Source organism: Branchiostoma belcheri, unplaced genomic scaffold (assembly GCF_001625305.1).
Source record: "Branchiostoma belcheri isolate BF01 breed outbred unplaced genomic scaffold, Haploidv18h27 scaffold118, whole genome shotgun sequence".
Classification (NCBI taxonomy): Eukaryota; Metazoa; Chordata; class Leptocardii; order Amphioxiformes; family Branchiostomatidae; genus Branchiostoma; species Branchiostoma belcheri.
In genome coordinates, this window is record NW_017802580.1 from 737,516 (window position 1) to 757,808 (window position 20,293).

Genomic DNA, 20,293 nt, shown 5'->3' on the forward strand with positions numbered 1-20,293 from the left:
GGGGGGGGGGTCACAATTGTTCAAAAAGTCACGGTGGGGGGTGCTTTCTTCATGCCGTACCCTGGGTACCCTAGGGTCCTATTAAACAGTGCTCCAATTCACACGAGGCAAAATATATCTGTCGTGCGACATTCAGAGGATGATCGGTAGAATTTTCTTTTTCAACGTACCAAGTAAGGAATTTGTTAACGCCACACAAAGTAAATTCTATGGATGACGTATGCGCGCGCATTATTTTTGGCCTGTTCCTAAAAAAAAAAAATCTGCTTCCTGTAACTATGACCAAAGAGTCACGACAGTGCCACAAATCGTCTGATTGACGTGAAACCCGTAACGCGAAAACAGGACAGGACAACTGTTATTCCACCTGATTTATTGCTGTTTTGATGATGAATAAAAGACTTCTTGCTTGTTACACTGTGTCACCTCATTCAATTTGTGTCCTAACATTTCTTGTCTCTTAGTATATTTCTAATCTAGGCATAGTGTTTTTTAGGGCCCTTCTTGTTTTTTTGGGGGGCCTCTCGCATTAGATTAAGGGTCTCCAAAGGACGTCATCCATAAAGTTTACTTGGTGTGGCCTAAATGATAATTAGAATCAAGGGCGTTGAATCGACCTTTTAGCAACAGCAATATCAACGAAAAAACTCGATAGCCTATCAAACATATATGGTTCATTAGAAAAGACATCACAGGATACCAATGATTTGTCCTTTTCATCAAAACAAGGTAGGCGCTTTTCAATATTTTTTTTTAGTTCAGGTAAATATCCCTATTTGTGTGTTTAAGACTGGTCACCCGAGGTTAAGGATTGTAATGGTACCCCATAAAAAGATCAACGGTTGACACCTTTAGTTCGACACAATGGGGAAGTGTTGACATTACTTGGGTGTTTATGGGTGTACACAATACCCGCTCTCGTCAGCGTGTTGACTTAAGCTAGGAAATAAGACTATAAAGATCTTGATCCCAAACTAAGACAAACAACACGGATTTACTGGTTTGCTGAGATAACTGCATGCATGAGAATTCAGACAGGCAGACATGTCGGTGGGATCGGCGGTGCTACATGTAGGTCTCCTCTGCGTGGGTCTGGCAGCGGCCAGCCCGCTGGTGGGGCGGCTGAACCTGCCGTCCAAACAGCCGCACTGTTACGGGACGGTCATCGCGCCTCGGCTGCTGCTGACGGCTGCGGAATGTGCCTTCAACTCCGCCACGGGCAGACCCCATTCCAACCTGCAGTTCTCCCTCAGCACTGGGGCCAAAATCAAGGTAGGGCTCACTCTTACCTGCGGTTTTCCCTCAGAACTGGGGCCAAAATCAAAGTAGGGCTCACTCTTATCTGCAGTTTTCCTTCAGAACTGGGGCCAGCATCAAAGTAGGGCCCATTCCAACCTGCAGTTTTCCCTCAGCACTGGGGCCAAAATCTGCAAACTTCCTACAGCGTAAGATAGGGCTCACTGTAACCTGCAGTTTTCCTTCAGAACTGGGGCCAAAATCAAGGTAAGGCTCACTGTAACCTGCAAACTTCCTACAGCGTAAGGTAGGGCCCACTGTAACCTGCAGTTTTCCCTCAGCACTGGGGCCAAAATCGAGGTAGGGCTCACTACATGTATAACCTGCAAACTTCCTACTGCATAAGGTAGGGCCCACTGTAACCTGCAGTTTTCCCTCAGCACTGGGGCCAAAATCGAGGTAGGGCTCACTACATGTATAACCTGCAAACTTCCTACAGCGTAAGGTAGGGCTCACTGTAACCTGCAGTTTTCCTTCAGAACTGGGGCCAAAATTAAGATAGGGCTCACTGTAACCTGCAGTTTTCCTTCAGAACTGGGGCCAAAATCAAGGTAGGGCTCAATGTAATCTGCAAACTTCCTACAGCGTAAGGTAGGGCCCACTGTAACCTGCAGTTTTCCCTCAGCACTGGGGCCAAAATCAAGGTAAGGCTCACTGTAACTTGCAGTTTTCTCGAAGCACTGGAGCCAGCATCATGGTAGGGTTTTTACTGTAACCTGCAGATTTTCCACAGCGTAAGGTAGGACTCGCTCTTACCAAGGTGGTTTTCTTTTTGAACCTCATTACTCTAAATTGCAGTTTTCCGTCAGAACTGGGGCCAATATCAAGGCTTTATGGTAGGCCCCACTCTAACCTGCTGTTTTTACAACATCAAAAAGTCGGGCTCGTTGCAAGTTTTCCCACATCGTACGGTAGAGCTTACTCCAATCTACAGTTTTCCAACATCATAAGGTAAGGCTCTCTTCAACCTGCAGGTTTCCTTCAGCATACGGTAGGGCCAACTCTGAGGACTTGAATGTGTTTTTATATTGTGATGCTATACTTTATTCCGACATTAAAGGTACAAAGAGTTTGAATTTCCATCGGAAACTGTCGCTTTCATCCGGAAGAACAATGCCAAATTGCTTCCGAACTGATTTCGTGAATCCGACCGTTTTTTCAGGAGACGCAAAGGTGAGGTCAGCAATTGGTCAGACGTGCTATCGTCTCTGTTTTATGATTAGGCCACACCAAGTAAATTTTATGGATGACGTCCTTTGGAGACCCTAAATCTAATGCGAGAGAGCGAAGAAAAAACAAGAAGGGCCCTAAAAAACAAGATGGCTAGATTAGAAATATACTAAGAGACGACAAATGTTAGGACACAAATTGAATGAGGTGACACAGTATAACAAGCAAGAAGTCTTTTATTCATCATCAAAACAGCAATAAATCAGGTGGAACAGCAATTGTTGTCCTGTCCTGTTTTCGCGTTACGGGTTTCACGTCAATCTGACGATTTTCGGCACTGTCGTGACTCTTAGTCATAGTTACAGGAAGCGGAATTTCTTGTTTTTTTTTCTAGGAACAGGCCAAAATCAATGCGCGCGCGGACGTCATCCATAAAATTTACTTGGTGTGGCCTTACTGGAGTGCCCGGATATATATGGCCTATTTTATACCTTTTAGAAAGCGAACCATAAACCATAAAACGATTGTATTATATGGCAACAACAAGTAAATTTTATGGATGACAGCCTCCAAAGACTCCAAATATTAAAAAAGGCGGGCTGAAGAAAACAAGGTTCATACATTTTTTTTAAATTTTTACTCAATCATTCTACAAATTGTTTTTGTTCAGTGGGAACACCACATACACACATCCAGCATCACATATCACTGCATCAAAGTAAGAAACAAACCATTAAATCAGAGTCTTTTGTTGTCTCCTCTCTTCAAAGTTATCTGCCATCCACCTTCCATTATGGCAACTGGCATCTTTGCCCATTTTCGGCATGTTGACCACTCTCAGAAGGCAACACAATTTCTTTTTTTTTTAATCAGGCGAAAATTAATGCACGCGCTAAAGTCATCCATGGAAATTACTTGTCGTGGCCGAATTATTACCAACACACTCAGATTAACGGGGGGTGCCCTAATTCCGACCTATGTTCCATTCAAATGCACATACCTTTGGTAATAGTTTATCTGACCAAAACCCCGCGCAACATGAGCTATAATATTGACCGATTAAGATCACAACGATTAAACCTGCACAGCTGTTTATTTCACTTGAGTGTAGCGCCTTGCACCGAGGCGTAATGGTTCGCGAAACGCACGGCAGTAGTTTTTTTTGTCATTTTGCCGGTGGAACGTACTATCGCAACAGGGGTGCCCTAATTCCGACCCAGTGTTTAACACAGGGCGATCTTAGAAGAGAGCTTAGAAATTATAATACACAAATTCTGACTAAAACAATCTACTTTTCTGTCCCAAACAAGTCCTCTTTTTACGTTTACGCGACTTGCTCCAAAGTGGCTGTTTGAAAACAAAACCTGCATTTTTGATACGCTCGTCAACCCCCAAACAAGCGTCGAATTGGCACAGTTTTTCACTCGTCTGTTGTCGGAGTGTACAAACTAAAACTAACTTTGTGAGATTATCGATATCAACACAAAAACATTGTCCATTCATGTGGTTATTTTTAGGTACGTACTCCCATGCATAACGCCGCAACAAGGATTTTTCAAACTAGTTCGGTATTAGGGATGGGTCGGAATTAGGGCACCCCCCGTTTACCTCTGTGATAATATGTGATGCCGTATTTAAACGAAGCCAAGTCAAGAAGAAGATTTACTATACATGAGAGTTTCTGCAGCCGTTTGAAGAAATGTTTAGCATTAAACCAACATCGCTGTCATGAATAATTAATCTTATGTTTGTTCTTCTATTTTCCCAGATAACAAGAGTCCACATCTTCCCCGGCTGGCTGCGGAACAAGACGCCTTTGCTGAGTTTCGCCACCCTTAGCCTGGCGTCTCCCCTCCAGGTCCCGGAAACATCACTAATCTGGAGCCCCTTCTCCGTGGAGGAGAGCAATGTAAGCCCTGTCTGTTACTCCGTAGAGCAAAGATTAATTTTCAGTCCCGTAACTCCTCATATAACATTAAAGTAAGCCCTGTCTGTTACTCCATAGAGAGGAACAATATAAGTCCTGTAACTCCACAGGGAAGATCAATGTAAACATTGTAACTCTACTGAGAAGATCAATGTAAGCCCTGTAACTCCACAGGGAAGATCAATGTAAGACCTGTAACTCCCCAGGGAAGATCAATGGAAACCCTGTAACTCTACAGAGAAGATCAATGTAAACATTGTAACTCTACAGAGAAGATCAATGTAAGCCCTGTAACTCCACAGAGGATTTAAATGTAAGCCCTGAAAACTCCACAGAGGATTTAAATGTAAGCCCTGAAAACTTCACAGATGATTTAAATGTAAGCCATGTAACTCCACAGAGAAGATCAATGTACATGTAAGCCCTGTAACTCCACAGAGGATTTAAATGTAAGCCCTGTAACTCCACAGAGAAGATCAATGTAAGCCCTAACTCCACAGAGAAAATCAATGTAAGACCTGTAACTCCACAGAGATCAATGTAAGACCTGTAACTCCACAGAGAAGATCAATGTAAGTCCTGTAACGCCACAGAGAAGATCAATGTAAGCCCTGTAACGCCACAGAGAAGATCAATGTAAGCCCTGTAACGCCACAGAGAAGATCAATGTAAGCCCTGTAACTCCACAGAGAAGATCAATATAAGCCCTGTAACTCCACAGAGAAGATCGATGTACATGTACGCCCTGTAACTCCACAGAGAAGATCAATGTAAGCCCTGTAACTCCACAGAGAAGATCAATGTAAACCCTGTAACTCCACAGAGAAGATCAATGTACATGTACGCCCTGTAACTCCACAGAGAAGATCAATGTAAGCCCTGTAACTCCACAGAGAAGATCAATGTAAGCCCTGTAACTCCACAGAGAAGATCAATGTAAGCCCTGTAACTCCACAGAGAAGATCAATATAAGCCCTGTAACTCCACAGAGAAGATCAATGTACATGTACGCCCTGTAACTCCACAGAGGATATAAATGTAAGCCCTGTTAATCCAAAGAGGATTTAAAATTAATGTAAGCCCTGTAACTCCACTAACCATATCAATTCAAGCCCTCTAACTACACAAGGCAGATCAATATCAACTTTCAAAGACTCTCTGTGAGTGGAAATGGCAGCTATGGACCTATAGACTTGAGTGCAAATGTTTACGATTGTAATGTATATTGAGTTGCGACTGTAATGTATATTCTTATTGTGTGTTTTTGCATGTATATTGTGTATTTAATCCCAGAGATACATGAAAAACAGATCAAAAGACCTGAGTGTACTCCTCTGGTAAAATGAAATAAATGAAATGAAGTCAGCCCTGTAGCTCCACAGAGTATGTCAATTTAAGCCCTGTAAATTATAACTCTACAGAGCAGATAAACATAAACCCTGTATTCTTTGTAGTCTATCAATGTAAGCCATGTGACTCCTAAGAGCAGATAAAGGTAAGCCCTGTATCTCAGTAAAAGAGATCAATGTAAGCCCTGTGACTCATTAAAGCCTTGTCCCTCACTTAGCTAGCTATCTGGTTATCACATAACTCTGGTTAGCTCTGCTTAAAATGTTGGCGCACTTTGTTCTAAATATTAATGTGATTACCATACTTGGCGCATAGAACTAGCTTCACAATACCACAACATATAGGCAATCCTCTAATAATCAATTCACAGCTGGTTAGCCTCATGTCAAAAAGTGGAGTTCCAAGAGCTTTTCGGAAGAATAAATGTACAGATTCCCGACCCCCTTGGAGCAGATTAATGTAACTCTATTTACAATTGCAAGATCTTTGGGTTGAAGTTTGTTTGTTTAACCTTTTATGTTTTGCTAAATAAGTTTGCAATGTCAAGCAACATATTGACAACACAATGTCGTCCTTTTCCTATGACAATCTGGTTCATTTTTTTAGAAGGCACTTTTTTTTCTGGATTGCAGGTGTCCCTTAAGTATGCCTCTGGGAACATCAGATGCAGCAGTAAAGACCAGGATGAGAATAACATGGAGTACGCTGCGGACCAGCTGGCAGCTATGTCGTGTCCAGGGTCGCATCAACACCTCAAGATCCGAGGAAGCCCCGCTTACCAGGTGTGTGCTCTTTTGTTTGTATGTTTGGGTGAATGTTGTGTGTGTTATGTTTTGTTTGTGCGTAAAAAAGGTTTTGTTTGTTTTGCTCTGTTTGTACATAGTTGTTGTGTTATTTTTTGTTGGCGTGTGTTGTTTTGTTTCTTGGTTTATGTATTACTTTGATCTTGGATAGTTTTTGGTTGTGCGTATAGTCCTGTTTGTGTACATAATTTTGTTTTCGTGTATTAGCTGTGTCTAATGCATATATTCTAAAACAAGACTAAGGAAACACAAATACAGTTGTTCTTTAACCAAAGCTATACATAAATTTTGATTCAGAAACGCCGGAAACAACTACTAAAAGAGATAATGATCATCGTAATCATCAGCATAAAAGTTCATCTGAGTTGGTAAATTAAAGTATGAACAACTTGAACTGTTCTCCAACTCAAAATTTGACTCACCAGAAATTTTCGACTGAATCACTCAGCCTTCCTTAGCTATCTGATCCAAATGCTGTGGACACGTGATTTTTCCCACGTGCAAAAGGTCAAAGGTTGTCTGAAGTCGATATCGCCCCCCGTTCCGGTTGAGCGATGGTTGAAATGCCCTGATGTATACGGCCTCTTTTATGCCTCTCTTGGAATAATCCTGTTCGGTATCCAAGATTCTGACACCCTCCAGATCCACTGTGTGTCCCGGTGATTCTACGTGGATGTGCTGTGACACCTCAGATTCATTATTACGATCGTAATCATCGTAATAAGGAATCACCGTAAGATATGTCTGTCTCTTCCTAAGATATCTGGTGTGAACCGCTCAGCAGTAGTCTTTGGCGTGCATGTCGGCGAATGTTCCAGTGAATGGGGGCCTCTCGCTACGGTGCCACGCGGCCCTTGTGCAGCGAGGCTTAGCCACGAGATCTTCCGTGACATTTGTGATTTCGCCAAAAAAGAGAAACAGATCCTGCCTGAATGCAAAGACGCCCTTCAAAATGATGGTTAGTTCCCTGTTTATTAACTTATTGCGTATAGAGATAGACTGTCGAAGGTAGGATATGTTTAAGGTAAAATAAAACTAGAAAGGAAACATTTCCAAAGCAAATGCATAATATTTGCCTTCGCACATGGTCCGCCCTGTTGATTCTTACTCAAACACATTCATATATAAATGGTGACAGGAGTCTAAATCCTTCCTGCTACAAAGTTGCAACATTATGTAAACCAACACCAGTTACCACGGTGATAGACTGTCTTGGTCATGAAAAGGTCACTGTTTGGAGAAGAAGAAGAAGTAGAAGAAGAATTGAAACTGAGCAAACACAATATGTTTTCCTTTTGTAAACATATATAGTTTCAAAAATATAGTTAGACACTGCAAACAGCTAAGCTGGTAGTCCCTGTTTTGCCTTTGTAACAAGAACTGAGTTGAGCATGTTTTGCCTTTGACAAAAGAACACAGTCATCCATATGCATGTTGCGCCTTTGATACGAACCCAGTCGGCCATGATTTTGTTGTAGTTGATCCGAAGTCACCGACCAATCTGCTGAGCATGGCGGCTTACACGGCACTGGTGAACCGGGGACGGAGGTATGGTATCATCCTGCTGTTCTGTCGTGGCTGCAACATCGACTCTTGTGAAGAAGGTAAGGCAGATATGAAAAAGGTAAGACAGATATGAAAAAAGGTAAGACACTTGTGACGAACGTAAGACACTTGTGAAGAATGTGAGACACTTATGACTAAGGTAAGACACTTGTGAAGAAGGTAAGACACTTGTGAAGAAGGTAAGACACTTGTGAAGAATGTAAGACACTTGTGAAGAAGGTAAGACACTTGTGAAGAAGGTAAGACTCATGTGAAGAAGGTAAGACACCTGTGAAGAAGGTAAGACACTTGTGAAGAAGGTAAGACACTTGTGAAGAAGGTAAGGCACTTGTGAAGAAAGTAAGGCACTTGTGAAGAAAGTAAGGCTTGTGAACAAAAAGGCACTTGCGAACAAGGTAAGGCACTTGTTAACGGTAAGATCCTCGTGAATGCAGTATGACACTTGTAAACAAGTTAAAACACTACAACAAGATAAGACGCCAGTGAGCAAGGTAAGATGCTTATGGCCAATATAAGAATCGTGAACAAGGTAACTTAAGATAGATGTCCGTATTCAAAATACAATTTCCGAACGTCGTCCACAGAATACGGATGGTTTCAAGCCATTATATAAACGTCTTGATCTGAAACAACACGGCCTTCATTAGATTGTTGTTTTAATCCTGCTCTAAAAATGTCTGCTGTAGATTATTCAATTAACCTGTGGCAGTACATGGTTTCGTCCTACAAGTCTGGCATTACTCTATCGTTATTTCCATGTGGGGTCGTGTGGCGCAGTCGGTAGCGCGTTCGGCTCACACCCAAGAGGTCGAAACCTGCCCACGTCACCGATCTTGTGCCCTTTGGAAAGGCACTTAACACGACTTTCCTCACTTCACTCGGGTGGAAATGAGTACCTAGCTTCGGTTAGGGACGTCCCTCGGATAGGACGTTAAATGGAGGTCCAGTGTTTGGGGAGAGCCACACCCCAAGCACGTTAAAGAACCCACCGCACTTATCGAAAAGAGTAGGGGACCTCCCCAGTGTGAGTGGTTTAAACCTTACAGCCCGGTCTTACGCAGCTTGTACATATACGTACAAGTACAAAACTGGTGTTTTACGCCAAGAGGCGGTTTACCGGTTATGCGAAACAAACAAACAAAAAACAAATGGCGAATGTATTGCTTGTATTGCTTTATTCTCTTTGCCCCCACTTCGAATTTTCTCGGGCAGGACACGTTTTGCTACTGCTACGGAAGCACCTCCATGCTCAATCTTTTAGGAGAAAGTTATTTTTCCAAAACTACATCACTATGAAGCAACCTTCCTTATGAATGTTTTCCATATTGGTACAACCTTAAACTTAAAAGTTTAAGGTCAACAAGCATCTTTCTTCACAGTTCCTTGATATAGCCCCGAATATTAGTAGTTTTAATGAGCCGTGTTTTAAGGTTATTGATTAAAAGCAAATAAAAGAGCGACTCTCTCGCCCACCCCAGGCTGCCGAAGCTGCCGTCAGGAGTCCCTGGAGCGGTTTGACCGCCTGGCTCTCTACGTGCCGTTCTACCGAAGAGTTCTCGTGGCCAGGGTGGATGCGGATAGCCTGGGATTCAAGGTTTCTACTCACACTTCATCTGAATTTTTGTTCTGCCAGGGTCTTTACACCACGAGTTTGCGCCTTTTATGACTTTTCCCTCTCGCTTATAGCTATGTGATCACATTTAGTCTTATAAGTTAAATTGTTCATTTTGTATATTATTTTGTTCATAAGCATTGAGTTGCGAACCTCATCCCATTATCTACATTACTTCGTTACTCCATCCCATTATTTTGAAGCATTTTATTATTATGCCGCAATACACCGATTTTACTATAATTCTACTAATAATTAGTTTATACTTGAACTTTTATTATCTTACTTACGTGTTCTGTTTAATTTGTACGAAGAGAATTCAAAACCACATTCAGGGTGATATGTGAACCAGAGGTGAATAAATAAAATGAAACAAAATGGTTTTTGTTCTGCCAGGTTCCCTACGCCCCCTATATTCTGTACCGTCTTCCCGGCACACTGCAGTTCCGGGAACATCGCGCCTCGCTGACGCAGCTGGTGCAGCTTTTCCAGAAGGACAGGTTTGATAATAGCGCTGTAAAAACAGTACCGACAGGGGTTGACAAAGTGTTAGAACTTATATTAGAATCAATGTTTCTCCTCTCCAAATTTTTAACACCAAGACCAACTTTATAGGGTGTTTTTTTTAAGATTTAGTACACTTTTATAGCTAAAAAAAAGTAACTCATGACAAGCAACTGGACATGATTTTGGAAACGACCAGACGTTTCAGGTAGCGCTAGGTATAGCGTCGTAATCTTTCGTCATTGACACTGGAGAATTATCAGAAAAACAGGTTTATAAGCACGAAATATTGATTAATAAGCGGTGAGGCCAAATAGTCTGAGCGTTTCCAAAAACAAATCTATTTACTTGAGTAACTGTTTTCTGCGTATCTTATTACCTGAAGCTGAATGTCTAGCCTACAACGACATGTACCTTTGTTTATTTGGTTTGCCTTAGATATAAATTCCTCCAAATCGAATGCTTTTGTTTTTACAGAAATGTAAGATGCCGGACATTCTCTTCATTTCCTATCTGTGATCGTTCAGGCCGAGCTATGCCTAGCATCAGGATGAAGTGGCAGAAGTTATATTATAAATATATGGTGTTCGAAGTTGTCAGAAGTTACAATCTAAAGTTTTCTTAAGGGAATTACCTGTAACGTAATGTAACTTTTGACAGCTGCCGGGGTACTACGGTTTTTGTTAGAAGTTCTTTGAAGTTACACGGTGACATCAAACTGACGACAGTGGCCAGGTTAGGGTAAAGTTTTCTGAAGTTACTTGACGAAATTTAACTTCTAACGGTCACCTTGCGTCAGCAGTTGTTTGAATTCGAAGTTGGGTTGAATTTTAGCTTCTAACAACTTCTGCCAAATACTGGATAAGTGTCTGATGTGAGGTTAACTTCCACAACTCCTGCCACCTACCGATCGCCCGAAGTTAGGATGAATACTAGAGAAGTAACATTTGCAAAGCAAATGCATAATGTTTACCTTCGGACATTACGTAACCCAACACCAGTCACCATGGTGACAGACGTCAACAAATTATGCCATTGGCCAGGTCAGAGGTTAGCGTTTGGAACAGAAGAAGAGGAGAAAGAAACTTATGTTTACCTTAGGTAAACATAATAATCTGCATGTATCTACAAACTCATCTCGTATATATATTTTTTTTTTGTTTTCAACACAGCTCCGGGGGCAGTGGCACGTCACGAAGTACGTAACTATACATGTTTCTTGTCTTCATCTTTAATTCTTCTTTAATTCCGACATGGTGAATATTTCACAAATTACACTAAACCATGATATATTTTCCATTAGGACGGAACAAGCGGATGTTGTCTGGATGGGTGGAGGGTGCACTCCGGGCCTGTTGGAGCGTCGTGGCGGCCATAGGACAGAGGTTGCCGTTTGTAGGGCAGCGGTACGAAATAGGTGAGTAACTGAGTGGTATTCAGAAACATTTCCCGTAAGCTTCCTTTCTGGGTAGTATTTTTCTCTGTAACATTTCGTCCATGTAACATGGACTGTATTTAAAGGTTAGCCTTCCCTTCCAGGTAATGTTTTCTCTATGAGGTTACTACATGTAACTAGCACGAAACTTAAGGCAGATCAAACTGCTTCAATTCCTCGATGTAAACTTTCATTAAGAATTTGCTCACGCCATAACAATTTTGTTCACTGTCTTTTCAGTTGCAGAAGACCCTGAAGAAGGTTAGTTGTAGATTTCATTTGAAACACAACTATCAATAACCAACAGATTATTGTTGATTACAAGATGTTTAATGCCCACGCAATCTTTGTTAACCAAAAGATTAATTTTCATACCAGAAATCTGCCATGACTTAACGCGCTTTGACAAATCTAGAAAAGTAGTCAGTCCAGATGTCAGCCACACATGACTAAAGACTATTTCCAACTCTTCCGAAGTCTCTTGATTGAGCTCCGCACTTTTTTAGGGTGCAAAGTGGCTGACAGCCAGCTGCAGAGGCTAAATGGACAGCTGATCAACAGAGACACGAGCCAGGCGGTGGTGGCCGGGGAGGACATGCCGGTCGGTACGGTGCTGGAGGCTACCTGTAACCCCGGATTGGGTATAATGGCGCAGTACCCCGTACAGAACCGGCTGAGCCTTACGTGTGAGGCAAACGGCAGGTTCCAACCGCCTGTACCACAATGCTCACGTAAGTACTGACAAACTACTGCCACGATTCTTACGTAAGTACTGACAAACTACTGCCACGATTCTTACGTAAGTACTGACAAACTACTGCCACGATTCTTACGTAAGTGCTGACAAACTACCGCCGCGATTCTCACGTAAGTACTGACAAACAACTACCGCCACGATTCTCACGTAAGTACTGACAAACTACTGCCACGATTCTTACGTAAATACTGACAAACTACTGCCACGATTCTCACGCAAGTACTGACAAACTACTGCCACGATTCTTACGTAAGTACTGACAAACTACTGCCACGATTCTTACGTAAGTACTGACAAACTACTGCCACTATTCTCACATAAGTACTGATAAACTACTGCCACGATTCTCACACAAGTACTGACAAACTACTGCCACGATTCTTACGTAAGTACTGACAAACTCCTGCCACGATTCTCACGTAAGTACTGATAAACTACTGCCACGATTCTCGCGTTTACAAGTACTGACAAATTACTACCACGATTTTTAATAAGTACTTACAAACTACTGACACGATGTTTACGTAACTACTGACAAATCACTGCCACGATTCTCACGTACCAAAATACCAAAAAAACTGCTGTCACAATACTGACGTATGACGGTAAGTATGACAAACTACTGCTCACGCAAGTATCGGAAAACTACTGCCACAATGCTCACGTCATTACTGACAAACTACTGCCCTGTAAGTACCGACAAAGGACTGCCACAATACCTGCGTACCGCCGTAATACATGTACCTGCGTTAGTAATTATACTCCTATATATAAGACTCATGTAAGTACAAACTTCACATGCTCTGCCCTAATGCTCTCGTAAATACCGACAAACTAAAGCCGCATTGCTCCCGTAATGACTGACAAACTACTGCAACACTACTCACGTAATGACTGACAAACTACTGCAACACTACTCACGTAATGACTGGCAAACTACTGCAACACTACTCACGTAATGACTGACAAACTACTGCAACACTACTCACGTAATGAGTGACAAATTACTGCAACACTACTCACGTAATGACTGGCAAACTACTGCAACACTACTCACGTAATGACTGACAAACCAAACTACAGCCGCATTGCTCCCGTAACTACCAACAAACCAGTCAGTTTTATTTCAATAACCTGCAAACAGGTGTAAGAATTCCACTTGTCTTAATTACTAGCTGGTGTACAAATGTCTTACTTTAGGGACTTCCAAGTTGGTTTAAGATTTTACACGTGTCTTACTTGAGGAATCTCAAGCCAGCACGTCTTACTCTAGAAACTTGAAGATTTAACACATCTTACTCTGGGAACCTTCAAGCTGGTGTAATATTTCAGACACGTCTTACTCTAGGTACCTGCAAGCTGCTGTAAGATTTCACACATGTCTTACTTTAGGGACCTGCAAGCTGGTGTAAGATTTCACACATGTCTTACTTTAGGGACCTGCAAGCTGATGTAAGATTTCACACATGTCTTACTTTAGGGACCTGCAAGCTGCAAGATTTTCCATGTTATAGCTTAGGGACCTGCAGGCCGGTATAAAATTCACGACATGTATCACTGCAACAGTAACCTGGTGTAACTCTTTTCACATGTTTTACCCATGGAAACTACAACTAAGCCGATGTGAAATATAAAGAAATCTGTTAATTTAGGGACCTGCAAGCTTGTGTCGGATGTGAAACGGAACAACTTTCTGAGGTTTCCTGACATGCAGATTCAGTTCACGCCACGCCCGGGTGCTCTGCAGGAGACTTACCAACCTCCGACTTTCAATAATGCCAAGGAGACCACAGAAATGCTACAGGGGGATACTGTCACGTTCACTTGTCCGGAGAATGGCATTCTCAGGTGACAGGCACTTTCTCTTTTAGGAGACAATGGAATTCTCAAATGTCAGTCACTATTAATTGTCTTCAGAATAGAAGTGTTACATTATTAGCCATTTGCAGTGTCTGTAGTGATTTTTTAAAACTCCCTGCCGGCAATATGTATGTTTGTCTAGTAAGCGGCCATTGCCATTTTAAACGGGCGATGCCATATCGCCGGACGGTAAACTGATTACAACGCTCCGTCCATATCGTGATGCTTCGTGGCGTATAGAATTTGGGTTCGAATCCGAGCTTGTGCTCTTTCTTTTCTTTACATAAATCATTATTATTTTCATGATGCTGTCGTATATTTGCAATCGAAATGTTGCTTTTTGTAAACACGTTTCAATGTTTTTGTCCCTCAAATAAGTTATGCCGCGCTCAGATATGGCATCATCCAGTCAATTATACGGTAACGACCGTTTCAAATAGCAACGACAAAATTTACAAATGTAAACGCGCGTCGGCTATGTGTTTTTCCTCCTTTTTAGTCCTCTGTGTATAGTGGACGGATGGACCCATAAATTGAGAGCTGTTGTAGTTCTAATAAGAAATTCTCTATTCAATTGGTTACATTTTTTTCTGCGTGTGGATTACTCTCCAGGGGCCTTGGAACACGTACAACTACCTGGAAATGCAACAGAGGCTCGCAGAAGACTGTGGTCCAGTGTGAAGGTAGGTTTTGTTTTGGGTATTCGGACTTAGCTGCCCTGCCCGGTCCACCTAAACCGCTGCCTGGTCCGGTCCGAGGCCGCTAATGGGGGTTTTGCGTATCCCATGCGCCGGAGCAAGCATTTCGCTTTTTCTGCGTGCGGTTGCGCCCCCTAGCGCCCCCTAGCGGAAAGCACCGGAAATGCAACAGTACACACAGTTCACCCAATAAAATCTACTCCTTGTCAGCATCAAGTGCGTCCCAATTATGTGTTTTTTTTTCACCAACTATTTACCCACTGATATTTCCACTGCAGAGTACTTAGTATGTCAATATGAGTTTGCCTTGAGAAGGATATTTACTTCCATTTAACAAAACAATTTTAGCATTTAGCAAAATTGCTCCACTTTCCAAGCAGAGATTTGTTTCTGGGGAAGATCGTCATATTTTTATAACTTTTATATACATATGTGCTAAAGAATAACAGGGTACATAAAACCTAAACACAGATGATCATTATTTGCGTTTGAGTGAGTAACGTTACTACCGCCCAAGACGGTCATACGGCCTACTGCGATACGGCATGCCCGACAGTTATGAAATGCATATAGAAAATAACCCTGCATGGTGATCAAAGGGGTACCGACTGTGGAGTTATCATGCAAATCTTTCAATGCCATAGCTGTAGATGCCTAGGCCAATTCTAATTCATAAGCGTCAGTCCGCCTTTACAATAAATCAAGGTTATAATCAAGAAAGACACAAAGAACTGCGAAACGATTTGAAGAAAATCGGTGAACTGAACAAAAGAAATACATAAGCAAAAAATTAGCGACCTTACGCTAACGTATTCAAACATGTATTTCAATGCCGACATGCTGATTGAGTCGCCACAGCAGGATAGAAAAAAGCGACACATATATCGATGCTATTCATCGCTGAACTGTTTATTGTATTTTGAATAATGGAGTATCAATATCCGAGCATACTATTTGACAGACAAGAGGCAAAAATGTGTTGTTATTCGAGCCATATACGTTGGTATGTAACCTTTTTAGCCTTATTGGTGCCTAGGTATGAAAACCCGCCCCAGAAGTCCGTCGCTGCAAGGTCGTGTACTAGTGTGGGTCATCATCTGACAAGGCCCTTCCCGGAGACAGGTTGCCATGCGGCCTGGCGGTTGCTATGCCATGACTGACAGCGGTGTGTCTTTGATTTCCTCATAGTTCTTCCAGTGGGCGTGGTCAATTCTCACTACGCATTGTTTGTTGTTTTTCATGCCTCCGTTCACGTGTGTTTCATATACGCGGGAAAATGGCGTGTAGAACGCCGAGGAAGGAGTGTATTGAAATTTTTCTCTCCACCGAACTTCCCCAAAATATCTGTGGGAAAGACTGCGACGTTAACTCTTGTATACATAGGAGGAACATTCTTGCAGGTCTTACCAGTGCTGGCTTCAAGCCATTGAACGTTTAATGTGGGGCAAGGAGGTTTAAAACCACTTTGAGTGGGGCGCCTCTTTGAGCGCCGGCGACAAGAGCTTGAACATGTACACCTCAAGGAAATCCAAGCTTGGTGGCGCGCTGTGTTAAAAAAGGCCGCAAGTTAGATAGACAGAGATATACTTTAATAAAACATAAATCTGAAAGGCTTGAAAGACTGCAATAATATCAAACACGGTTATATTGCAACAAGAATCTTAACCTCACGTTATCTTAGTTATGTAAAAAAATATGGACTTCAAAGTTACTAGTATGCAGTGAATATATAAGCAATTTTCTTAGCCATTCATAGCATCTAACCACACATTCGAAGAAGTTACCAATTAATTATATTTTAACACTACAAAATCTAAGGCAATTTAAAAAAGAAACTTACAATAAATATGAAATCAATGGATTTTTATTTACAATGTTGCCGAAAAAATACATTTTCCGTGCACTTGCTATATCGTTTTAACGAGTTGTAATATCCACGACATATGGATGCCATCTTTCTGACCTTTGCCCTTTGTTTTCCAATAAGGACCGTCAACGCGTCGCCATTTCGAGAGTGTTTCTAGCTGTTTTTAACATTTTACGGCCTCAAAGCTCATACCACAAGGGAAAGAATGTTATGCTTGTCATTTTCATCTGTATCACTTCTTCTGGCAACGAATCATTTTCCCGCCGCACTGCCGATACTAGCGTGCACGTGTTTTTTATTTTTTATTTGGTGATCGTCCCGCTTTGCTTGACGATGTAAACAGAGCTAGAGGTAGTCGAAGTTATTTACATTACATGAAAATTGCGTTGTAAAACACCAGTGGGATGTCTGATTTTCTACCATTGACAATGTTTTTTGACAATCGACAATTCATCGACTGTGCAGACAATAGGGACCAATTTATTAATAGCAGCTCAATCGATCCACGCCGCTCGGCCGAAGAAAAAGCGAATGACTAGCAAATCTACCGGGGAAATATGGGAGTTAATTCCCTAATTTGGAAAGTTGGTGGCGCTGAGATAAGGACTGGGTGGCGCAGCGCCACTTCCCCATCGTGGAGGTCCCTGCAGCGCGCGGGGTATGTTTTTAATTATTACCACCAATAGTCTTACAAGCAATGCAAAAAGAATTATACATTTATACCACGTGGCACTGAGGTAAATATAATTATACGGGTTCAAAATTGTAATTGCAAATAGTTGGTGAAACAAAAACATAATTGGGACGCACTTGATGCTGACAAGGAGTAGATTTTATTGTGTGTACTGTTGCATTTCCGGTGCTTTCCACTAGGGGGCGCAACCGCACTCAGAAAAAGAGAAATGCTTGGATACGCAAAACCCCCATTAGCGGCCTCGGACCGGACCGGGCAGCGGTTTAGGTGGACCGGGCAGGGCAGCTAAGTCCGAATACCCGTTTTGTTTTATGTGCGTCTGGTTGGATCTGTGAAGGCTGGCTCTCCTGTGAGTGAGTGAGTGAGTGAGTGAGTGAGTGAGTGAGTGAGTGAGTGAGTGAGTGAGTGAGTGAGTGAGTGAGTGAGTGAGAGTGAGTGAGTGATTGAGTGACTGGGTAAGTTTAAATTATGCACGCCCCACGAACGTTAAATGTTCTCCCCGTGTTCCAGCTGCCCCACGCCTATGTGAGAAAATACGTAACTGAATGGATAGATTTTTTTCATGTGCTCCAGCCGCCCAAGTGCCTGTGAGAGAAGAGTGACTAAATGGATGAGTTTTAATTTTTCCATGCCTGTGTTGTAGCCGTCCTAGGCCCATGTGAGTGAAAAAGTGACTGAATCGATGAATTTGAATATTTTCAATGTGCTCCAGTCAGCCTAGGCCCATGTAAGTGGATAGACGATTGAGTTTTAATGTTTTACCTGTGTTTCCCAGCCGCCCCACGCCCCTGTGACGCCCCAAACATCCCCCATGCCGACACATCGCCGCCAGGTCAAATCCCGCACAACAGTCGCGTCACAGTCAGTTGCCGTGGCAACAGACGGCTGTGGGACAGTGACTTTCACAGTTCAATCGATTTGATTTGCAAGGATGGCAGTCTGGACCCGAAAGCAGACACGTTGGAATGCAGAGGTCTGTAATGTTGTTCAATGCATTTCTTATGCAATACTTACCAAGTTTTACTTCAACAGCGCACAGGGCCTTACTCTGCCCAGTACCAGGGTAAACCCGTGTGAAGTTAAATCAGGTTACATGTGACGTGTCTTTTATTAACTCTGTACCTTAATCTTATCGGAAGTCGACGTCACTTAAAACATTTAAAACAAACCTAGAAGCTTGTCGGCTGACATAAACAATAAGTTAACCTTGCAGTCAGGGGTGACGTAATTCAAATATAATGTGACGTACCCCGCACTGAGAGAAAGTACGATGTACGACGTTAGCTACTTATTGACGTAATCTTATCATCTTGTGTTATCGCTAAAATGTTACAATCTAATAACAGTAACCTGTGACATTAGCCCCGCATCCTACAGGTGTTATCGCTGAAATGTCAATATTCGTAGCGTAAAATCTCATGAGATATCAAAACCTTTCCTGCAGCTGTTTTTGAGAATATTTTAAAATCCGATCCACAGAAACCTGTGATGTCAACCCACCTCCCATTGCTGATAAGAAACTCCAGGAATCTCCAATCTTTAAACTGCAGACGGGTCCAGGCACGTCCCGAAGGCTGAGACCGCCAGCACGGGTGTGGATAGGCAACCAGGTAGGACATGGCATGGGACTTATGCTTGGACTTTAATTTTATGAGATGGCCGAGATATGGTGAACTGGTTCATGTTTAACCCTCAAACCACCGTAAGTTTTTTTCGCGACAAATCTGACCGTATGGGGTCAAAACTGTCCCATTCAATTTTTTGCACAAATTGAGTTTTTTGTTACTCTTCTTTGTGAGTTTTATACATGAATGGTTTCATTAATCTATGAGGGACAATTTGATCTGGTTACGTCTGCTCATTATCATAATTTATTAACCTTACACAAGATGTCTACAGGCAGCCATGCCAATGACCTTTGATTCCAAGTCCATGGGCAACTAGGTCTATGGTCACATTTCGAGTTTTCTGATTCAATATGTTGAGGTCATTCTGTAGCAATGTGTTTAGTAGACCAATGGCAGCAGAAAACTCAAGCAAACACATTACATCAAAGAAATATTGATAATAAAAACGGATTCACGAGTGCTAAAAATGCTGGGGTCAGTTTTGACCCCTCTGGATCGCGCATAAACTCTCTATGATAACTCAATCAACAATGTTCCAATCGAAGTAAAACGTATGGCTTATAAGACATATATGCAAACAAACTCGAAGAAGAAATTCTGTTTTCGGCAAGAAATGTCAAAATGGAACTCATCTTTTTACGCCTGGGGTCAGTTTTTGCACCAGACGGTGGTATGATGGTTAAGGTTTAAGCAAGTATGTCCGTGTATATGTACGGTCCCAATCTTTGAACAAGTCAGCTGGTATACGTACGTACTGTACACTATTGTATACACCTTCTGTCCAAGGTGATCATCAATCAGTTTTACAGGCACGCCACAACAGACAGGTAGGAATGGCTAGCAACTTATTCTTGGACTGTTAAGTGGTCATATCTATGCCGGTTGCTGCAGCTGTTTAGGTTTAGAATTAGAATTAGTAAAAATGTACTTACAACAAGGGACTGCAGTCAGGAACAGGTCCTTTGATGGTTTAGTTGTTGGTGTTATTGACTTTGTTGTTTATGTGCTGTGCGAAGATACTGGCAGTAAAGAAAAAGGTCCTGTTGTTGTTGGTTCAGTTGTTGTCTATTTTATTCAGGTGCTGTATGAATGTTCCGACAGTGAGTGGCGGCTGGATGGAACAAAC

The 20,293-nt window shown here is 42.1% G+C and overlaps 1 protein-coding gene across 1 annotated transcript in view; it reads left to right on the top strand.

Moving 5' to 3' along the window:
- Nucleotides 1-1,003: 1,003 nt before the first annotated feature.
- LOC109462515 overlaps nucleotides 1,004-20,293 on the top strand; it is a 23,524-nt gene continuing 4,234 nt past the window's right edge. The window contains exons 1-16 of the mRNA XM_019759068.1: nucleotides 1,004-1,272; nucleotides 4,235-4,375; nucleotides 6,376-6,525; nucleotides 7,306-7,504; nucleotides 8,025-8,150; nucleotides 9,591-9,706; nucleotides 10,121-10,224; nucleotides 11,401-11,426; nucleotides 11,532-11,645; nucleotides 11,904-11,924; nucleotides 12,170-12,394; nucleotides 14,073-14,268; nucleotides 14,893-14,963; nucleotides 18,315-18,512; nucleotides 19,019-19,149; nucleotides 20,246-20,288. Of these exons, the coding sequence (XP_019614627.1) occupies nucleotides 1,045-1,272; nucleotides 4,235-4,375; nucleotides 6,376-6,525; nucleotides 7,306-7,504; nucleotides 8,025-8,150; nucleotides 9,591-9,706; nucleotides 10,121-10,224; nucleotides 11,401-11,426; nucleotides 11,532-11,645; nucleotides 11,904-11,924; nucleotides 12,170-12,394; nucleotides 14,073-14,268; nucleotides 14,893-14,963; nucleotides 18,315-18,512; nucleotides 19,019-19,149; nucleotides 20,246-20,288 (2,089 nt within the window). The 5' untranslated portion in view covers nucleotides 1,004-1,044. The remainder of the gene's footprint in view (nucleotides 1,273-4,234; nucleotides 4,376-6,375; nucleotides 6,526-7,305; nucleotides 7,505-8,024; nucleotides 8,151-9,590; nucleotides 9,707-10,120; nucleotides 10,225-11,400; nucleotides 11,427-11,531; nucleotides 11,646-11,903; nucleotides 11,925-12,169; nucleotides 12,395-14,072; nucleotides 14,269-14,892; nucleotides 14,964-18,314; nucleotides 18,513-19,018; nucleotides 19,150-20,245; nucleotides 20,289-20,293) is intronic.